The sequence below is a fragment of the Chiloscyllium punctatum genome, chromosome 42 (assembly GCF_047496795.1).
Source record: "Chiloscyllium punctatum isolate Juve2018m chromosome 42, sChiPun1.3, whole genome shotgun sequence".
NCBI lineage: Eukaryota > Metazoa > Chordata > Chondrichthyes > Orectolobiformes > Hemiscylliidae > Chiloscyllium > Chiloscyllium punctatum.
The window spans coordinates 66,141,024-66,161,855 of NC_092780.1; the positions used below are offsets into that span (position 1 = coordinate 66,141,024).

The 20,832-nt window shown below is 41.4% G+C and overlaps 1 protein-coding gene across 1 annotated transcript in view; it reads left to right on the forward strand.

Annotated features, from left to right (window-relative positions):
* The window catches only part of map3k3 (mitogen-activated protein kinase kinase kinase 3), a 150,644-nt gene extending 133,562 nt beyond the window's left edge, over positions 1 to 17,082 (forward strand). The window contains exons 16-17 of the mRNA XM_072561046.1: positions 6,648 to 6,825; positions 11,323 to 17,082. Coding sequence (XP_072417147.1) covers positions 6,648 to 6,825; positions 11,323 to 11,551 — 407 coding nt within the window. The 3' untranslated portion in view covers positions 11,552 to 17,082. The remainder of the gene's footprint in view (positions 1 to 6,647; positions 6,826 to 11,322) is intronic.
* The last annotated feature ends 3,750 nt before the right edge of the window (positions 17,083 to 20,832 follow it).

Genomic DNA, 20,832 nt, shown 5'->3' on the forward strand with positions numbered 1-20,832 from the left:
CAGGAGCCAGAGTTTAACACAACTGGGCCCTCTAAGGGTTATCCTTGGATAGGATTCATCCTCTGGCTTTTAAATAGTTTCTGGGTATCCCCCTTCTCCAGATTAACACTCTGAATCTGGATATCAGCTAATAAATGTTCCAAACTGACTCCAAGTTGTCTACAAGTCTAATCCAGTTGGTCACATAGACTTGAAATTTGAACTGTTTCATATCTCTCTATTCTCTGGCTGCAAACAAAGCCTATGTTTCCTGTTGTCCGCCACCACTACATAACCCAAACACACACTATCATTCCTATCAACATAACAAAACTCAAAAAAATGTGGATGCTGGAAATCTGAAACAAAACAGAAATTGCTAGAGAAACTCAGCAGGTCTGACAGCATCTGTGGAGTTAAAACAGAGTCAACATTTTGGATCCAGTGGCCCTTCAGAACACTGCTGAGTTTCTCCAGTAATTTTTGTTTTTGTTTCCTATCAATATTTTGACTGCAGTTCCAGGCTCCCATCTAGTACTTCCATATTGTCTGTTCACTTTGAGTTCTTGCCTCTTTCCTGTTACTTGGGCAGGGCAAGTTTTAATTCACCCCCTTGTCTACATTGACTCCAAACCCCATCTTGTAAAATCCTTTGTAATTCAGGATTGAAACCTCTTTGATTAAGCCTAACCCTAACCTTGTACTGTTCAATGTACAAAGGGCTTAGCAAGGTTCTTCCTCTCGGGAGGGGGGGCGGGGGGGTGGGGAAGGGGAGCAACAACCCAACTTCTTACTTTATTCAACTCCCCCACCAACCACTGTCCCCATCGATTCTGGTCATTCAATCTAAATGCCATGCCACTGTATTTCCATCAAGTAGACTGTACACTTGTGGTCAAAGTCCTTACTATCAGCACCTGATTTGTGGATAAATTACATTGATGTCTAGGCTTTGGCTCAAGAGTGCCATCTTATTCCTTACTGAATATTATCTACCTGGTTTTGTTTTGTGAATGTCACTCTTCGCACTGTGACCTTTAACCCTACTCCTCTACCTTTCCCCTCTATCGAATGTCTCATTTTATTGTACATTTTTTACCTCTTCTTTAAAATATTTCTTACACTCCCCCATCACAATTCAACACCTTGCTCTACTACCTTAATTTATCCACTATATAAACTGTCCTACTGTGTTCACAGCCACAGCTCCATTATGTTTTTTCCACGCACAATGCAGTGCTCCAGTGTGGCCATCTCCCACCATTTCCTGTACCTGTTTCATCTACAACCCCAACTACCATCCAAAGCTGTCCTATCTTCCCTTAAAGGAGCATGCATTTGTATCATAATCTTTGGCTTTCAATTTATTGGCTGTTAATTTGGTTCAACCATGGCCTCACTTTCATCTTTGCCCCTGAAAATTGCCACTGCATCCCAAGCTGGTTGTTCTTGTTAGTTTGGCCTCATCATCACTCCCTCAAGGGACTGACTTGAGTATCTGATGCACGCCTTAGTCATTTGGCTAGAACACTACAAGATCTTCTCTTCCAAAAAAAACACCTAATTGTCCTAGGATGCAGAATCTTTTCTCTGTTGCCAAACATCATCTTAAATCCACACCCCTCCTCAAAATATCTCTTCCCAACCCCCAACAATTGAGAAGCCCATGCACCTCTTTATTTGAAGTCATCCAACAGCACTCTTGCTGCCCTCACCTTTTGCCAAAATTCCCTTCGCCAACCCTTCCAACCAGGCCAAAGCTCCCCCCTCCCTCACCATGCCAAAGCATCCCCTCTTTCCTTGCCATGCCAAAGCTCCCCTTCCCCTGGCCATGCCAAAGTACCCCTCTCCCCTAGCCATACCAAACCTGCTCCTAATTGCTCAAGCTCTCCCTTGTCTCATTTTTATCTCTGTCTCTCTTATTTCTCTCCCCTTTCTTACGTGCCCTCTTTAAGCTCTCTGACTTTAACAGTCATCTCCTGCTAACTTGCTAATCACCCTTCTTAGCCTCCAGTTAACTAATGTTGTAAGTGATTTGCTTTCTTTCAGCAACATCTCTATCACCGAAAGCTTTTCCATAAATCCCAGCCATTTCCAAGACCTTTTGTATGTTGCCTCAAGATCTTTGTTTCTCTCTGCTGCAGCTCTCTATTTAAGTCTCACTAAAAGGTTTCTTCTCCTTACACAGCACTGACCATAGTAACATTCCCTGTGACGATGACTATGGTGAATTAGCCCACCTTGACCCTCTTTGAATCTATTGGCATTGTCAACCATTCAGTATTCCTCCACATCAGCGGCCTTTGGTTTTCTCCATTCCTTTCCTTCAATCCTTTTCTCTTTGATTCAGCTGAGAAGCACTGCCCTGCATTCCTGCTCTCTATTCTCTCACCACAGTTTGAGTTCCTGAGATCCAGCTTCAGGTGTAACTAGAGTTACCTACCTAACCTGACTTTCTGCAATTCAGTCTTCTCCCTACCCTTGGTAGCCATTTTTGCCACCCATGTTCCATATTTGAAGATTTGTTTCCCACATCCCCTCTGACTCCATTTTTCCCTATTTAGATTAGGCTTGGCAGTACGGTACGGCTAAGAAGAGAGGCAATATTAAAGCTTTGCTTGTGGTTAAGAACAGGAGATAAAGAACCAAACTTTGAATGGTGACACTATACAGTGTGAGAAGAGGGTGCTAATTGGTTGAACCATGATTGGCATGGAGGTGCAGCAGTTACCTGTCTAACTGATTAACCACAGACTAGGCAGCTGGTCCCAAACTCAGGGTATTCAAGCAGGACTTCAGAGATTGGCAGTCTCTTTAACTCTTCCCTCAATGCAAAGATACAATGTATGGACAAATTCCTTTTGGCTACACCTATTCACACATGGGACCCTGTTAAATGTGGCTGCTAACGCACAAATGCAATACACCATGCACTGGTCTCATTATCTTAAGTTGGTTCCCAATGTAATTCATAGTACAGTCTGGATTGTTCAGTAAATGCAGTCCACCCTCAGAATCATGTTTAGTGCTGGACACTGTTGGACTGAGTTTGTAGACATGAGCTAGTTGATCACAGTTGTTGTGCTGCAGATTTTTGAATAGCTATGTTGTTGAGATGTACAGCTAGCATTTCCTCTAATGTTCTATCCAGCTGCATAGACCTATGAGGATCCATGTCAGTCCTGCGATTGGTGTGATGTCACCTAATGCCATGCGCAGAACCTTGGAGCGACTCCGTACTGAAACCCATGACACAATAAGGTCTATAGGTATGTCAGAAATAAAAGAATGACCAGAGTAAGATTCGGGCCAATCAAGGACAGTAGTGGGAAGTTCTGCTTGGAATCAGAGAAGATAGGAAAAGTGCTAAATGAATATTTTTTGTCAGTATTCACACTGGAAAAAGACAGTGTTGTTGAGGAGAATACTGAGATACAGGCTAGTAGACTAGACGGGATTGAGGATCACGAGGAAGTGTGAGCAATTCTGGAAAGTGTGAAAATAGCTAAGTCCTCTGACCTGGATGGGATTTATCCTAGAATTCTCTGGAAAGCTAGGGAAGAGATTGCAGAGCCTTTAGCTTTGATTTTTATGTCGTCGTTGTCTACAGGAATAGTGCCAGAAGACTGGAGGATAGCGAATGTCTCCTTGTTCAAGAAGAAGAGTAGAGACAACCCTGATAATTATAGACCAGTGAACCTTTCATCAGTTGTGAGTAAATTGTTGGAAAATGTTAGAGAAGAGAGGATTTATAATCATCTAGAAAGGAATAGTTTGATAAGGGATAGTCAACATGGTTTTGTGAAGGGTAAGTTGTGCCTCACAAACCTTATTGAGTTCTTTGAGAAGGTGACCAAACAGGTGGATGAGAGTAAAGCGGTTGATGTGGTGTATTTGGATTTCAGTAAAGTGTTTGATAAGGTTCCCCACGGTAGGCTAGTGCAGAAAATACGGAGGCATGGGATTGAGGGTGATTTAGCAGTTTGGATTAGAAATTGGCTAGCTGTAAGAAGACAGAGGGTGGTGGTTGATGGGAAATGCTCATCCTGGAGTTCAGTTACTAGTGGTGTACTGCAAGGATCTGTTTTGGGGCCATTGCTGTTTGTCATTTTTATAAATGACCTGGATGAGGGTGTAGAAGGATGGGTTAGTAAATTTGCAGACAACACAAAGGTCAGTGGAGTTGTAGATAGTGACGAAAGATTGCTGTAGGTTACAGAGAGACATACATAAGCTGCAGAGCTGGGCTGAGAGGTGGCAAATGGAGTTTAATGCAGAAAAGTGTGAGGTGATTCACTTTGAAAGGAGTAACAGGAATGCAGAGCACTGGGCTAATGATGAGATTTTTGGGAGTGTCGATGAGCAGAGAGATCTTGGTGTCCATGTACATAGATCCGTGAAAGTGGCCACCCAGGTTGATAGAGTTGTTAGGAAGGCATACAGTCTGTTAGTTTTTAATTGGTAGAGGGATTGAATTTTGGAGCCATGAGGTCATGTTGCAGTTGTACAAAACTCTGGTGCAGCCACACTTGGAGTATAGTTTCAGGTCACCGCATTACAGGAAGGATGTGGAAGCTTTGGAAAGAGTTCAGAGGAGATTTACCAGGCTGTTGCCTGGTATGGAGGGAAGGTCTTATGAGGAAGGGCTGAGGGACTTGAGGCTGTTTTCATTAGAGAGAAGGTGGTTGAGAGATGACTTAATTGAGACCTACAAGATGCTCAGAGGGTTAGATAGGGTGGATAGCGAGAGCCTTTTTCCTCAGATGGTGATGGCTAGCATGAAGGGCCATAGCTTTAAATTGAGGGGAAGATAGATATAGGACAGATGTCAGAGGTAGTTTATTTACTCAGTAGTAGGGGCATGGAATGCCCAGCTTGCAACAGTAGTAAACTCGCCAACTTTAAGGGCATTTACATGGTCATTGGATAAGCATATGGATGAAAATGGAATAGTGTAGGTTCGATGGGCTTCAGGTTGGTTCCACAGGTCACTGCAACATTGAGGGCCGAAGGGCCTGTACTCCTCACTGTAAAGTTCTGTGTTCTAAGTAATATAAGTAGAATGACCTTTGGCCAGTCAATAGCATCCTGAGATTGTGGAATACGACTTGTTTTCTGCAAAGTAACAGCATGAGGTGTGGCTCAATCTTTAAGACACCTTCCACTTCCACAGTAATCTGAGAAAGACTGGGCACCTTTCAGGTCCAAATGACAGCCCTTTCAAAGAGTTTTCACAAAGTACAGCAAGTGATCGTTTGATCAAGGTAGTCATTATTATACAGGATTGTTTTGATATGCCCTACGTCCACATTAAGCTGACAGACCCAGGTCAGTAGCATCAGCTATGGTGACTTCCTCGACTTCATAAATTCACAAGATATCAGAGCAGAATTAGGCCATTCAGCCCATTGAGTCTGCTCTGCCATTCGATCATCGCTGATATGCTCCTCACTCCCATTTTCCTGCCTTCTCCCCATATCCCCTCAACCTATTACCAATTAAAAGTCTGTAACTCCTTAAATTTACTCACTGTCCAAGGATCCACTGCACTTTGGGGGAGCGAGTCCCACAGATTCACAACCCTCTGGGGGAAGTGGTTTCTCATTAACTCTGTTTTAAATTTGCTACCCCTTATCATAAGGCTACAACCTCTCATCCTAGAATGGCCCATGAAGAAGTACCTGCTGTACGTCTATTTTATCCACACCGTTTATCATCTTGAATACTTCAATGTTATCTCCCCTCATTCTTCTCACTTCCAGAGAGTGTAGGCCTAATCTGTTCAATCTCTCTTCATATGACAAATCCCTCATCCCTGGGATCAATCTAGTGAACCTCCTCTGAACTGCTTCCAATGCCACATCTTTCCTCAAATAAAGGGACTAAAACTATGTACAATACTCCAGGTGCGGTCTCACCTGTACCTTATATAGTTGCAACAATACTTCCTTACCTTTATATTCTATTCCTTTAGCTATAAAATCCAACATTCCATTTGCAATCTTCATTATCTGCTGTACCTGCATGCTAATTTTCTGTGACTCATGAATAAGGGCAGCCAGATCCCTCTGCACTGAAGCACCCTGTGATCTCGCCTCATTAAGATAATAGGTCACCTTCCCATTTTTTTCAACCGAAATGCATGACCTCGCACTTATCCGCATTAAACTCCAGCTGCCACATTTTGGCCCACCACCCTAATCTGTATATATCCATTTGTAAAGTTCTTATTTCCTTATTACAATTTACCGTCCCACCTATCCAAGTCGTTAAAGTAGATTGTGAATAGCTGGGGTCAAAGAGCTGAACACTTTGGCACCCCACTAGTTACATCTCGCCATCCAGAAAAATAAGAAGCTATTTAACACGACCCTGTCTTCTGTTCATCAGCGAGTCACTTATCCAAGCTAATAAACTACCCCTAATCCCATATGATCCAACCTTTCCTTTTCCCTTCCAGAAGGAGGTGATTACCCTTGGCTTAACACGTCTCCCTGAATAACACAGGTGAGAGAGGGTATTGATGAAAAAGCCAGCCTACGTTAATCCATTCTATAGCCATGCCTCTGTCGGTCATAATGTTGCTCTGTTTATTTTGAATCTTTGTGGAGTTCACTGTCTGTCTGTGGTATTCTTCTGTCTTACATATCTGTTCAATCTTATTTCAGGAGCGAACATTTTGCGAGACTCTGCAGGGAATGTGAAGCTGGGTGACTTTGGAGCAAGCAAACGTCTGCAGACAATATGCATGTCAGGGACCGGGATCCGCTCAGTCACTGGGACACCATATTGGATGAGCCCAGAGGTGATCAGTGGTGAAGGTTACGGAAGGAAAGCAGATGTTTGGTAAGGATACATGTCCTAACTGTCTGCCCATTTCAGAAGTCAGATACAGTTCTGGGTGAGCTACTCTTTGGAGGGTCAAAATGGCCTGTTTCCACCCTGTAGGGATTCTATTCTAGTACGAATCTAGAGATCGTTACTTTTTGGACAATAAATATTTGAAATCCTATCATTCCACGACCAACAGTCTGGGAATCCAAGTCATAGGCTCCAAGAATCATTAGGGACTGCGAGACGCTATGCTGACTTTAGACCAACCCAATTAGCCCCGTTTCCCTGCTCTCTCTTTACAAGTTTATTTCCCATAAGAACCTATCTAATTTCCTTTTGAAATCGTTAATTAACTCCACATCCACCACCCACTTAGGCACTAAGTTCTACTTCATGATCACTCCCAACACACCGTTCTTCCTTACACCTCTGTCCTTCTGCCCAAAACATCAAATCTGTTCCTTGAATTAAATAATGGAATTTTTTTTTGTCTGTCGTATCTAAACCTGTCAAAATCTTGAATATAGCCATAAAGCCTTCCTCAATCTCCTTTGCTCCATGGAGAAATGTCTCAGTTTTTCCAATGTAAATTGAAGCTAATATCCCTCTGGTCCAGAACACTGATGAATTTGTAGAAGTCTGAATCTGAACGGAATTGTTGAAAATCGAAGAGCAAAAGAGAGGAAGGAAGTTAAAGCGATCACTATCACTACAGAAAATGTAATAGAAAAACGAATGTTTCTGAAGGCTGACAAGTTCCCTTGGATCTGAAGTCCTCCATTCTAGCTGTTTAAAAGCTGTTGCATAGATCATGCATTGGTTGTGATTTCTCGCTACTTTGGATCTCTCATGAGCATTACTTCATGCTCCGGGCTTGAGTCCTTCACTGTTGTGTGAATGTTTTATGAGACCAGAGATAATGGAGCAGGCAGTTCATATGAAGAATATGTTTTGAAGTTTTTCTGACCTTTGGTTAATAGTATTTACCTTTCATGATGGAAAAGCTGTTTATTTAAGTCAGTGATTTGTAACATATATTCTACCTTTTTTTGATATGTCTTACATTATGTAGACTTAAAGTTAGTTCAGTCAGATTTAAAAGACTAGGAATAGTGAATAAACCATCTTCTGGCATATCTGAATCATGTAAGTCATCAGTAGTGTTACTGGGTGAAAGGTAGCCCAGAATCAGTTGGTCTACCATTCGTCCTCATTATCCAGAGATCCCTCCTCAAATGTGCAAAGGCATGGATGTTCATCAAGGATAGATATAACTGCCATACCCTGAACGATTAGAAAACATGTCAATATCTAATTTCTCAGCTCATACTTTAACAGTTGCCACTTGAATAACATGTTGAATGGTGCCAGGAACTTGTGAGACTCAATATTTAGTTGTATTAATCTGTCCTGGTTGATGTGGCTGTCTATTTTCTAGAGTTAAAGCGCCACCTATAGGATAGTGTGTTCAAGCTGTAATCAAGTAGCAACTTAACTGTTTTATGGTTCATAATTTAAAACTTTTCCTTGTATTTAGTGCATTCAATATAAACACACAGAATAGTATTGACAATTAGTGGGCGGCACGGTGGCACAGTGGTTAGCACTGCTGCCTCACAGCGCCTGAGACCCGGGTTCAATTCCCGCCTCAGGCGACTGACTGTGTGGAGTTTGCACGTTCTCCCCGTGTCTGCGTGGGTTTCCTCCGGGTGCTCCGGTTTCCTCCCACAATCCAAAGATGTGCAGGCCAGGTGAATTGGCCATGCTAAATTGCCCATAGTGTTAGGTAAGGGGTAAATGTAGATGTAGGGGTATGGGTGGGTTACGCTTCGGCGGGGCGGTGTGGACTTGTTGGGCCGAAGGGCCTGTTTCCACACTGTAAGTAATCTAATCTAATCTAATTGTCCACCTAAATGGCTCCTGCACCCAGAATCTGCATGAACAGCATGTTGTTTAATCCTGTAGCTTGTTGGTGGCTCTTATCCCTCTGAATCAGGGTTCCTGTCCCACTCCAGAGTGGAGCACAGAAATAAAGTCTGACTCTTGCAGTGACACTGACAATGCAGTACTGAGGGAATGCTGCACTATTTGGCATCTTTTCAGGTGAGTCATTAAACAAGGCCATCTCTAGCTTTTTAGGTGAATATAAAAAATCCTATGCCATTATTTTGAAGGGCTGCAGAGGAGCTATCCTTGGAATTATGGCAATACTCCCTCCTCAGTCAACACCACAAAAAAAACTAGGTCACATTGCTGCTTTTTGGAGCTTGCTGTATGTAACTTGGTTGTTGCCTTTCCTACATTACAGTAATGACTTTAAAACATAGAACAGTATAGTACAACACAGGCCCTTTGGCCCTCGATGTTGTGCCGACCTTTTATCCTACTTAGAGATCAGCTAACCTATATACCCTTCATTGTACTATCTTCCATGTACCTATCCAAGAGTTACTTAAATGTCCCTAATGTCTCTGTCTCCACTACCTCTGCTGGCAGTGCATTCCATGCACCCACCACACACTGTGTAGTACTTTAAAGTACTGAATTGGCTGTAAAGCATTTTGAGGTCACCTGAATGCATGGTTGGTGCTTTGTAAATGCAAGTTGATTTTCCCATCAGTTAAAAAAGGATTTGTGTTTCAGCAAATTGGACTGAACATGATTTCTAATGCAGAGGTGAGAGGTGATTCACTGAGGACTGTTAGCATATGCTGAATTACAAATCTGTATACTACATTCAACTTATCGCAGTGCAGTCATGTGCATAAAAGCTTATTTCATTAGCAAGCTACTACCAGTTTTATTTAAATCAGAAATTAACAGTAGTTTGTAGATATGGTGCATGCACAAGTTTTTATTATTTATTCTTGAGATATGAATATAACTTGTGTGGCCTGCCTTTACTGCCCATCCTTATTTGCCTTTGAGAAGGTGTTGGTGAGCTATCTCCTTGAACTGCTGCAATCTATTTGTTAGTGTCAGCACTATGGTTAAGTGTTAAGTTTAATTTTGTCCAAGCTTTCTGTTTGGCTTTTGACTTGCACCCCACTGTACTATGTTTTGGATGCAATCAACAAAGCACCCAGAGTCTACGTATCCAACCTTGCTACAAGGCACTGCATTGATTCGGGGTACCTGATGCTAAATTCAATCCAATCCCAATGTTTTGCTATCTCGTTACTCACTGGGCTGCATAATTTGAATTGCCTCAACACGTGGCCATGAAACACACACCTTTTTACTTTTCCTTGGGTCAATTGTGTAAGTGAATATCATGATATATTTACTTGCCTCGTAAGGCTGGTGAGTGTGTGGCTTTATTGAACTGACTTCGAGAAATACTGATTGCAAGAGAAGAATTGCTCACCTCTTGAATCTTGAGAGGTAGAATAATTTCACAGAAAATGTTTGGTTGGCACATTTGCTTAATTTCCATTGATATTCTTAACTTGTGCAATGTCTTGGTGGATTGGTGGATTCTGATCAGGAGATTCAAACTCTGGCAACCAGTGACGAGAGGTATGCTGGCTATTTATAAGTTGGAATTTTCCGATTTCACATGTTCCAGTCCTGGAAGTATAGTAATGATAAAGACAAACCTAAAGGCAGGCAAGTAGACACAGTGCCAAATGATTTTGTTGTTCCAAATGACATTTAATATGTTTGGTGTTTTTGCTGCATTATTAAGAGGAACTTTCCATTTGGTGAAGAATGTTGATCTAGTGTTGCAGCACTTCAGGCAGATTCTTCGTCTGTCTCCCACAGCTGCTAGCTACATTTTCACATGTGAACTGGTAGAATACAGCTCGAGATTTTTTTAAATGGTCAATGACCTGTCTAAATTGAACTCAGTCTGGTGTGTGGACTTCTAGTTAGCATTGGATTATTGCAATAATGAATGGTCATTCTTGTCAAATTTATCTCTCTACTGATTTAGATTTCATTGAGTTTAAGTGCTACTGAAATTCCCTGCAACAGTAGGCGTCCGATTGGAATCTCAATCATTGTCCGATACTTTAAACGTTTTCTCAGGTTGTGAAGTATGGTTTGCATACTGTTATTTTTCCACATGAAAATTATTTAGGTTGAAACTTTCAGTGGTTTGAATGGTAAGACAGGCAGTGCTGTTGGTTAATTGGGGACAAGATGTAACTGGGTAGTTGGAATCTTCAGGGGCAGGTAATTGGAGCTAACGAGGACTGCACACAGTTGGTTGGCTAGATTTCTTAGAGACTGGAACCATTTGGATGCTGGGGCATATCGAATTTTCAGAGATTCAGCTTACTTGATTAGTTGGAGTTGATTGAGGTTCTAACATTTTTTAAATTCTGATTAAAGGTCATCGACCTAAAACATAATTCAGTTTCTGTCTCCACAAATGTTGCTTGACCTGCTGAATATTTCCATTTTCTGATGTCTCGATTTCTTTGTTAATTCTGTGCTTTCCTTATTGACAGCGCTGTGACTCCAACCTAATTACAATTTGCCAATCTACTTGCCTTTGTTTAGGAGCCTTGGATGTACGGTGGTGGAGATGCTCACAGAGAAACCTCCCTGGGCTGAGTATGAAGCTATGGCTGCCATTTTCAAAATTGCCACTCAGCCAACAAACCCCCAGCTGCCATCTCACATTTCAGATCACTGCAGGGACTTTCTGAAGAAAATATTTGTGGATGCAAAGCAAAGACCATCAGCAGAGGAACTGTTCAGAAATCCATTTGTCCAGTTAATTCACTGATGGAGGTAGCTTGCTTGGAAGCTGGAAATATCTTAATAATAGTATTTTGTTTAAAACCGTCTAAAAGGTTATTATACCTAGTGTTCCATTCAGTAAGTATACTCAGTAACACCAATTACATGAGTGTCTGTACCCAAGGCAACAGTTTAGTCCTGTGGTATAGGGAAATGCTGAAAATAGCTGGACAAATACACAATTCTCAATGCATTTACAGACATCGGAAGTTTCTTCAGAAGGTCTCATCTCAACACATACGCCATCAACTGGACAGAGTGCAGTATTTCCACAGATCCTGGAACACTCCATGAAAACAGCTTGTTGTTCCACAGAACAAGAGATTTCAAACATTATGCAAAACATGGTTTACTCTCATGCAAAGTGGAAGGAATGCAGCTTTTTTTGGGAATGCATATATTGTATTTTTACTCCTGAATTTCAAAAGCGGCCTTGGTGACATTCTGTTCAGTTTTCTCCATCTGTCTATTTTCGTACACATTGGAGGCAAGGTTTTGTACAAGAAGCTGTGCTTAAATAATTCTAGTGAGGTCAGAGATACAGGCTGCCAGCTTTCCACCTCACCTGTTTCTATCAAGCTGATGCTTCAACCCGGAATGGGGTGTGTGTGTGTGTGTGAGTGAGTGAGTGAGTCAGACAGACTGACTGCATGTGTAAGTACATGTACATCTACTGTTTACCAAAGTCTAATCATTTTTTTTTTTGCAACCTTGAATTTCCTACTGACTAAGACAAGATCCATATCAAGGCAAACGGTAATGCCTGGTAATTGGTGCTGGTGATGGAACGTGCAAGTTCCAATGTACTTTTAACAAGGCAGCCAGTGACCATGCTATGGAGGGGAAACAAGAGGGAAGACAAATGTCACTTTTCATTTGTTTCATGTTTTAAAGGTGCTAGTTCTCACAACTGAAGCAAAGAGGTGCACTCTCCCAACTGCACCATATGCCTTTAGGTTTGTTATATAAAACAAATGCAAGTTTCCTATTTGCTAAATGTTAGTATTCTGCCAGTGAATCTTCAGTTCAACAAAGTAATGACACTGAAATTAACTCAAGATCTTATGTGAATAGTTGCATATAATCAGTCAAGAGACATGTTCATTCAGAATTGCCTTTCCATGTGACTCAGCCACTTTGGAATTAGCAGGGTTTTGGCAAACCCTTGGTATCTGCAGCCAGTGATGGGCAACACCTCTTTGTGCAATTGAATTAGCATTACAGTTTTACATTGAGACTTTCCACAACACAGCTGAACACACAGCCATCAAATCACATAAACAGTGCTGTCCAGATTGTACCAGTGTTTTGAATGTTCCATGGAGGTTCTTGGTTATGGCCTTACTTACACTGTCAGTTGAAACTGGTAAACCCTGATGTGTGCTGGCAAGAACTGTTCCAGCAGTACTTGTTCAGAGTATTGTTAATGGCACTGCCACTCTACACCTATCGTGCTACAAATGGGTGCCTGACGTTTCTCTTTGTTGCTCGCCTGCTGCCTGTTTCTTGACAAAGTTAAAAATCACGCAAACCAGATTATTGTCCAACAGGTTTATTTGGAAGCACTAAGTTTATTTTGGAGCGCTGCTCCTTCATCATATAGTGCTTCCAAACACCGGCTCCTCCAATCATCTGCTTTTTGATACAGTTGATGACTTCTGGTCATGAATACCATACTTTGGCCATATAAAAATAAAGTGGTATCGACAATTTAAGTCACATGTCACAATGGAGGACAGCAGGGGCTGTGATGATCAATGTTGCTCATTGTGGTCTTACACTTTTTGTTTAGTGTGACAATACACCAGATCAAAACTCCGTCCCACCACACATCGGCTGCCGTTTAGCTAACTTGTTAAAAATGTTTTAACTTCAGAAGTCTTCATTTAAACTAATGCTGGCCACAGCTGTAGCTCCATTCCCCCACCTTATTGCGCAGACAATCCCAGACATCCTCAAAATGATGCAATGGAGTTATTGCCCATCGTTTGAATCCAGGACTATCACTAAGTTAAAGAACAAAGGGACAAAGATATATGTTCGGTAAAGGCTTAATGCCAACTGCTTTCAGCTCTGTGAAGATGCACTTTCTTGAATGTATTTTGTACTGAACTTATTTTTTAACTTCCTCTTTGCTGATGTAATTTATGCCTCTTTATACTTTTATTTTATTTTTTATTTATACCAGAAATGCTATTTGATGGTTTTATATATATATATTTATATATAAGACTTGAGACTGTTGCATAAATCTAATGCAAATACAGTGCCTTTAAGGAAAAGCAGCTGGTTTTGCAGCAGTTGGTGGGAGATTTTGAGTACCATTCTGTGCTGCCCAGTGCATCGAGCAGAGATGCATGTATTCTACCATCCTTACGTGACTGGTCATAATGTAATTGCTGTTAACAGCATTGACGTTGTTGCCTTTAACCAGATGATCATTTTTATTTAATGTTACTCATGAGATGGTCCACCACATTGCTGAGGATTTGGAGTCAGATTTAAGCTGCATCAAGTAGGGAGAGCAGATTTCCTTCTTAGAAGGACATTGGTGAACTCAGTGGGCTTTTGCAACAATAGTTTTAAATGATTGTTACTGAGACTAACTTTATACTCAAATTTATTTATTAACATTCAACAAGATTCAATGGTGGGATTGGTACTTGTGTCTCCAGAGCATTAACCTGAGCATCTGAATTGGGGAGGGAAGACCTAGTCGTATTATTACTGAGCTCTAAATCCTGAGACCCAGGTATTGTTCTAGGGACCTAGGTTCGAATCCTGCTGTGGCGAATGGTGGAATTTGGACTCAATAAGAGTCCGGGATTAAGAGTCTAATGATGACCATTGCTGATTATCAGAAAAATCCATCTCGTAGAAACATAGAGATATACAATACAAAGAGATGCTTCAGTCCAACTCATCCATGCCGACCAGATATCCTATATGAATCTAGTTCCATTTGCCAGCATTTAGCTTATATCCCTCTAAACCCGTCCAGACGCCTTTTTAAGTGTTGTATTTGTACCAGTCACCCCTCAACCCCCGACACTCTAGGGAAAACAGCCCCAGCCTATTCAGCCTCTCCCTATAGCTCAAACCCTCCCACCCTGGCAACACCCTTGTAAATCTTTATTGAACCCTTTCAAGTTTCACAACATCCTTCCGATAGGAAGGAGACCAGAATTGCACACAATATTCCAATAGGAGCCTAGTCAATGTCCTTACAACTACAACATGACCTCCCAACTCCAATACTCAATGCTCTGACCAATAAAGGCAAGCATACCAAAATCCGCCTTCACTATTCTATCTACCTGCAACTCCACTTTCAAGGAGTTATGAACCTGCACTCCAAGGTCTCTTCATTCAGATACACTCCCCACTTGCCATTCAAAAAGATTCTGGGTTATCGAAGATGGAGGGCAGGAAAAAATATGGCTGTAAGAACTGCTTTTTTTTTATTTTTTGGAGGTATTTTCTGTGTGGCAGTTGATTTCCTTGAATTCTTGGAGCAGTAATTACTGTTTTATAAGCTGTTGCATTGTTTTGGAACTTTGGAGTGGGGAGATCAAAGCAATGGCACTTTGAAAAGGAGGAAGGGAGGCAGAGGCAGTGATTCAAACTGAGAAAGAAACCAGCCTGAGACATCTGGTTCACTTAATGTCCTTTCAGGAAGGAAACTACCATCTTTATCTGGTCTAGCCTACATGTGACTCCAAATATACAGCACTGTGATTGACTCTTAATTGCCCTCTGGGCAATAAATGCTGGTCTAGCTAGTGACACTCACATCCCATATTGAACTTTTAAAAATCTTGTCTGTTTACACAATGCGACTGTTTCCATATTGTTAATTGTCTACCTGCTTTGTCAGATGAGCGGTTCTCATGTTTTGTGAGGAACCAGTGATCGAACTCCCACTTCATTCTCTATTCCCTTCAGCGACTGTTCCTTCTAACATCTCACCCTCGTGCTCTGTAATCCTCTTCCTAAATTTCTCACCTTTAACACATCTCTGTCCACGTCTCCAAATCCCTCAAAAACTTCATTATGGTTTTGATCTATTCTCTTGACAAATCCTTTCCTCTTCTTTCCAAACACACTCCCCCACTCATTTCAATTAAAACTCCCTCTTGATGTGGAGTTGTGACTATGATTAAATACTACATTAGTTTGCAGATGGAATGGTTGGGTATATTGTGAGAAAATGTGTACCATTAGCACCTCAAAGACTAGCAAAAGCTACTGTTTCCAGTTCTTCCATTTATTTTCCTGAGTTCAAAAAGAAATTGGAATTGGGAGTATCACTGATATATCCAGGTTTTCAGACAGTCTTGAAAATTGTGTTCCTGTAACAGTCAACAGCTGTTGGCAGGAAGGGGGGAAGGGAAAAGTGATTCATCCTGGTACTGGGCTGCACAGAAATTCTCCACAAAGTCTTCAATCACAGACATGGCAGAGAGCCCTCTGTCAGTCCGAGAGAAGTGCTAAAGGCTTGCAGTGCAGAGCCACTCCAATAGGTTGTGTTTTTAAAGTAAAGCCGGATCATTTTTCATATTTTTAAAAGGGAAAGTAGTTTTACACAGACCTTTTTTTCAGATGACAATTTTTCAGAGTACTTGAATGTTTTGTTTGAAATGAAAGGAAGCCAAGATTGGTCTAGCTTCCTTTGCCCTGTTGGCTCCAATTCCTCTCTAACAATTGTTCCATACTGAGTTTCTATCTGTATTCAATGAGACAAATGTTCAACGTCCAAGTACTACTACAGTTGGACTGTAGAAGCTGCCTCTGACAGGGCGCAGTGAACAGCAACCCTTCCCAGGACCAAACTTTGAACTACATCTTTGAACACTTGCATTGCCTTGGGTTCACCAGCAATTAGGAACGATCATTAATGTCTGTCAGACATTGTGGACTTGACCTGATTTATTCTTGTTTTTGGTGACATCAAAAATTGCAGTTGGCAGCTTTAGGATGGGCTTAGACTGACAGGTTGAAATATTGGTCCGCTGACCAACTGAGAACAAACACGTTTGCCAATGTTCGGAGATTTAGGGATTCATTTACCACCACTACCACCCTCCCCCCGCCCCCCTAATCACCACCATTAACCCCTTCACCCAATCCTTTTATATTCTGTGCCTCAATTAGTGTTGGGCATTTGCTGAAGGCAGTGTTTGTTGATCATGCAGTGGTAAAGTCTGAGATTTAAACCTGCTAGACCACTTTTCTTTAAGTTATTTCCGTAGGTGGTGTGGTGCACTGCAGTGCTGGTTGGGGGGGAGACTCCACATCCACAGTTTCCTATTAAATGTGCACCTGTGGGAATGGGCTCAGCAGAAGCTGCTCCTTCCTCACAGACTTTGAGGAGTTGGGCAGAGTCACTTCACAAAATCTCTTGCGCACATAGCTTAGCAAAGACTCTGCAGAGATGTGGATGAGGGACATCAAATCTATCCTGGCAGCCAGGCATTGTGTAACCTCGCAAAACAGAAATAAAGATTAATCTGTACAGCTGTTGAAATGGTTACTTCTCAATGTGAAATGATCAAAATCTGTAACGTCACAGTGCAGGGTATCGTATAACTGCAAATGTAGGAAGAGACGATGTATCTTCCTGACAGGCTAATTCCTTTCGAACAGTTATTTGAATTATCTGTTGAATGTTTTAATACCAAAAGTGCCCTGGTCTCCATCAAGCCTTTAAGCTAATGCCCAAATATACAGTCACATAACCAAAGACATTACTATACTGATGAGCCTAGAACATTTTGAATTACATGTCATGTGTCTTTCGCTTCCTCCAGTTTCCCCAACCAATGCAGCAAGCAAAGAATGGGTGAGGGTCTCTGCTAACATGTACTAATCATCATTGAAAGTGCAGACTACTCACTGGAAAGTGTTGATGGACTGGTTTGTGTGAGTCACCAACCCCTGCCTGCACTTAACAGTCTAGGCCAAGATCAGGAGCATGAAAATTGCTTCAGCCAAATGTGCATCCACACCTGAAATGGAAACAAATTTGGACATACTTGCATCATCAGGTTGATGTGTAGGAAATGAATGGGAGAGAGTTGACTCTCCAAAATGTGCCAGAGTTCCAGTGCACGTCAGTATGTGTTGAAAGTACCAGCACACATTTAACAAACTTGTTGTATATGCTTTTTACTGCTTTACGGGGCGGGGGGGGGGGGGGAACCAAATTATATATCATACAAACCTCTCTTGGGTAAAACTGCTCCATGATGTCCTCATTTTATACAGCTGGCACCTTGGTTGCAGAAACAAAAAATAAACACTGTCAAATTCTAGATCTATTTAATACTATTTGCAAATGTTACAAACTGAGTATTGTTTGTTGGAAAGAGACCTTTGCATATTGCAGACTCCCAGGCTGGAGAAAGATTGCCATAGTTTGACACTTTGGTGTATATAATTTTATATTTGTTTTGCAGAATATATGCTTGTACAGTTCTATATATTTGTACTATGAAGTGCCACAATGCAGTGATTTGCTGCAGCTTTTACGGTCTAGACTCTCAGCCTTTTACGGGCTGAAGGAATTCGTACAGTCATTCAAGCGACGGTCAAAATTGTGGGTCATCTGAAGTGTACTACCTTCCATTGGGATGGCTAGGTGTGTGCTCATATCCTCTCCTGTCACAGTTGGGGGTGGTTGTGCTTTTCTGTGGGGAGCACAAATTACAAACTAGAAAGAAAATCCCCAATTGCTCACATTTTTACAGCTCTTCAGCTGGTGTCATCATGTCTTTGAAGAGGTTGAAATAATAGTAAGACTCAAGAGTCACCAGCCTGTTGCAATATATCTCTGCTGTATCCAAATACATCATACCTCAGCTTTCTAACACATGCCCCCAGTCCCCAAATCACCTTGAGCCGAGATGGCATTAGTTGGAAAGAGGCAAGAAAGAATTTTATTCTAGTAGTAGGTTCTGTCTTATTTGCTAATCCAAACTTGTAGCCAATTACAGAGGCAGTTTAATCCATGAAATAGCAGTGTGTGTGTGTGGGACAGTTTAAACTTTCTTTCATTGCTTTTATTTTGGGATTATTTGCAGGAATTTTGCTCCATATCAGACTAGTCTTGTTTTACCTATTCCCATCAGGAGCAACATAGGTTTCAGTGCAAAGACAGTCTGAAGCTTTAAAACTTTACCCATCCCATTGGATTAACCTGTTGCCAAATTGTCTGTTTATCTAACCCCAGGGTAAAGTTGGACTCAGCTCTTGTACAAGTGGGAGCATAACATCTAGAACAGCCAGGGACACGTAACCAGGTAGTCCTACACATTAAGACTGCTTTGTGACTGTTAAACACATGAAATTGGCATTTGCAAAGCTCTCCTGTATCTCCAATTGACTTTCAGAACTAGCCACCACCCCACTTCTCAACCTCCAATTCAGTCAGTCATTGAGAGATTTGGTGATGGATATTTGCAGCTCACCGTCCGAATGCAAGTCTCAACCTGTAGGTATGCACTTTGTCGAAGGGAGCTTGGCCTCGTGCTGGTCTCATTGAGTGTGCATTTTCCCTTTTGTACTATTCCTACAGCGTGAACTGCAAACCATGATGTTAGAGCTTCTTTCTCCCCACATGGTTTCCAAAAAGAACTGTCCAAACAGTTGTGTTGTAGTCAGCCAGCAGGAAAAAGTTACATCCAGTGTGATGTTCCTGAGCAGTATCCTAATTAGGATGCAGGAGATTGTTGAAAAGTAAAACAACAGAAAATACCAGACTAGACCTTCACTAGGTCTTTTTGGCTTCTGATCAAGGAAATCCTTTAATCAGAGAACCAGTCACTGACACCTGGATCGGGGGTTTTCTGATTTGCGACACTCACCCAATGGGGTTGGGGAAGACTTTGTTTTTCCACTAAAATACCCAAGATCTCTCATGCTGAGCTGCTGGAATATGATTGCGTACAGGTTGGTAACTCACCATCTGTAGCCATAAGTATGACTCACATTACAGCAAATGTATGTTTAGTATTTGTTTTTAAGCAAAAATGCTTTCTGCATACTAATATATGCACTACATACACTAATGCAGTTTATTTTGATAAGCTCTTACATTCAGCATTTAAATGACTGTATAAATTGAACAGTATTCTGTATTGGTGTAATATAGTTTTTATGTTCTATTCCTTGATTACAGTATTTTATACAATTGTTTATTGATCCTTGTATGTAGCACTACATATGTTTTTAAAAGTTTTGCAAATATAGGAAAAAATATAAAAAATAACCTGTTGTTCTTGTTTACTAATAAAGCTTTCATCTTTATAGTTTAGCTTTACTTGCTCTGTCTTGTACAGTGGCATTCAAAGTAATCAGTTCATTCCCAGCCCCCTCACAGCTCAGGATTCCATGACCTACTGTCTGCAGCCAGCGAAGGCAATAAAACTTTAGTCGGAGACAAAGTTATCCTAGCTTTATGGCAAGTGGAAATTCCCTTTCCACCTGGCTCTAACATTTAACGTGGCGCAGCTATTCATATTGTAACAAACCAAAATAGAAATTGCCAGAGACACTCAGTAGATTTGGCAGCAATGTGGAGTAAAAACATAGCTAAAATTTGAAGTCCAGTGACCCTCCTTCCTTTCTGAAGTTTTGGATCCCTTATCTAAGGAGCATCACCCTTGCCTGAGAAGGAGAGCAACAGATTCGCAAGCTTAATCCCTGGGATGGTGGGATTGTCCTTGGAGGAGAAATTCAGGAGGCTGGGGCTGTATTCCATCTGTGACCTCATTGAAATTTACGGAATTCTTACAGGGTTAATGTTTGTATTTAATTTATTATTGCCACGTACCGAGGGACAATGAAAAGACTTGTTTTGAGGTATAGAGAAAGATCAGTTCTAATGTATGAGAGGTCTGTTTGTCAGTCCAGTAACAGCTGGAGAGAAGCCGTTCTTGAATCTGTTGGTATTTGTTTCCAAACTTTTGTATTTTCAGCCCAATGGAAGAGATTAAGACGGGGTGGGAGGAGTCTTTCAGTATGTTGGCTGCTTTTTCGAGGCACTAAGTAGTGTAGATGGAGTCATAGGAAGAAAGGCGGATTTTCAGGGTGCACTGTGACTGTGTTCACTTCTCTCTAATTTCCTGCAGTAGGATGTTTCCTCTCTCCAATGAGACTAAAGCCAGGAGATGAATAATCTCAGGGCATTTGAAACGGAGATAAGGTGGAACCTCTTCAGTAAGAGGGAGGTGAGTTTTTGGAATTCTTTATGCCAGAGGCTCATAA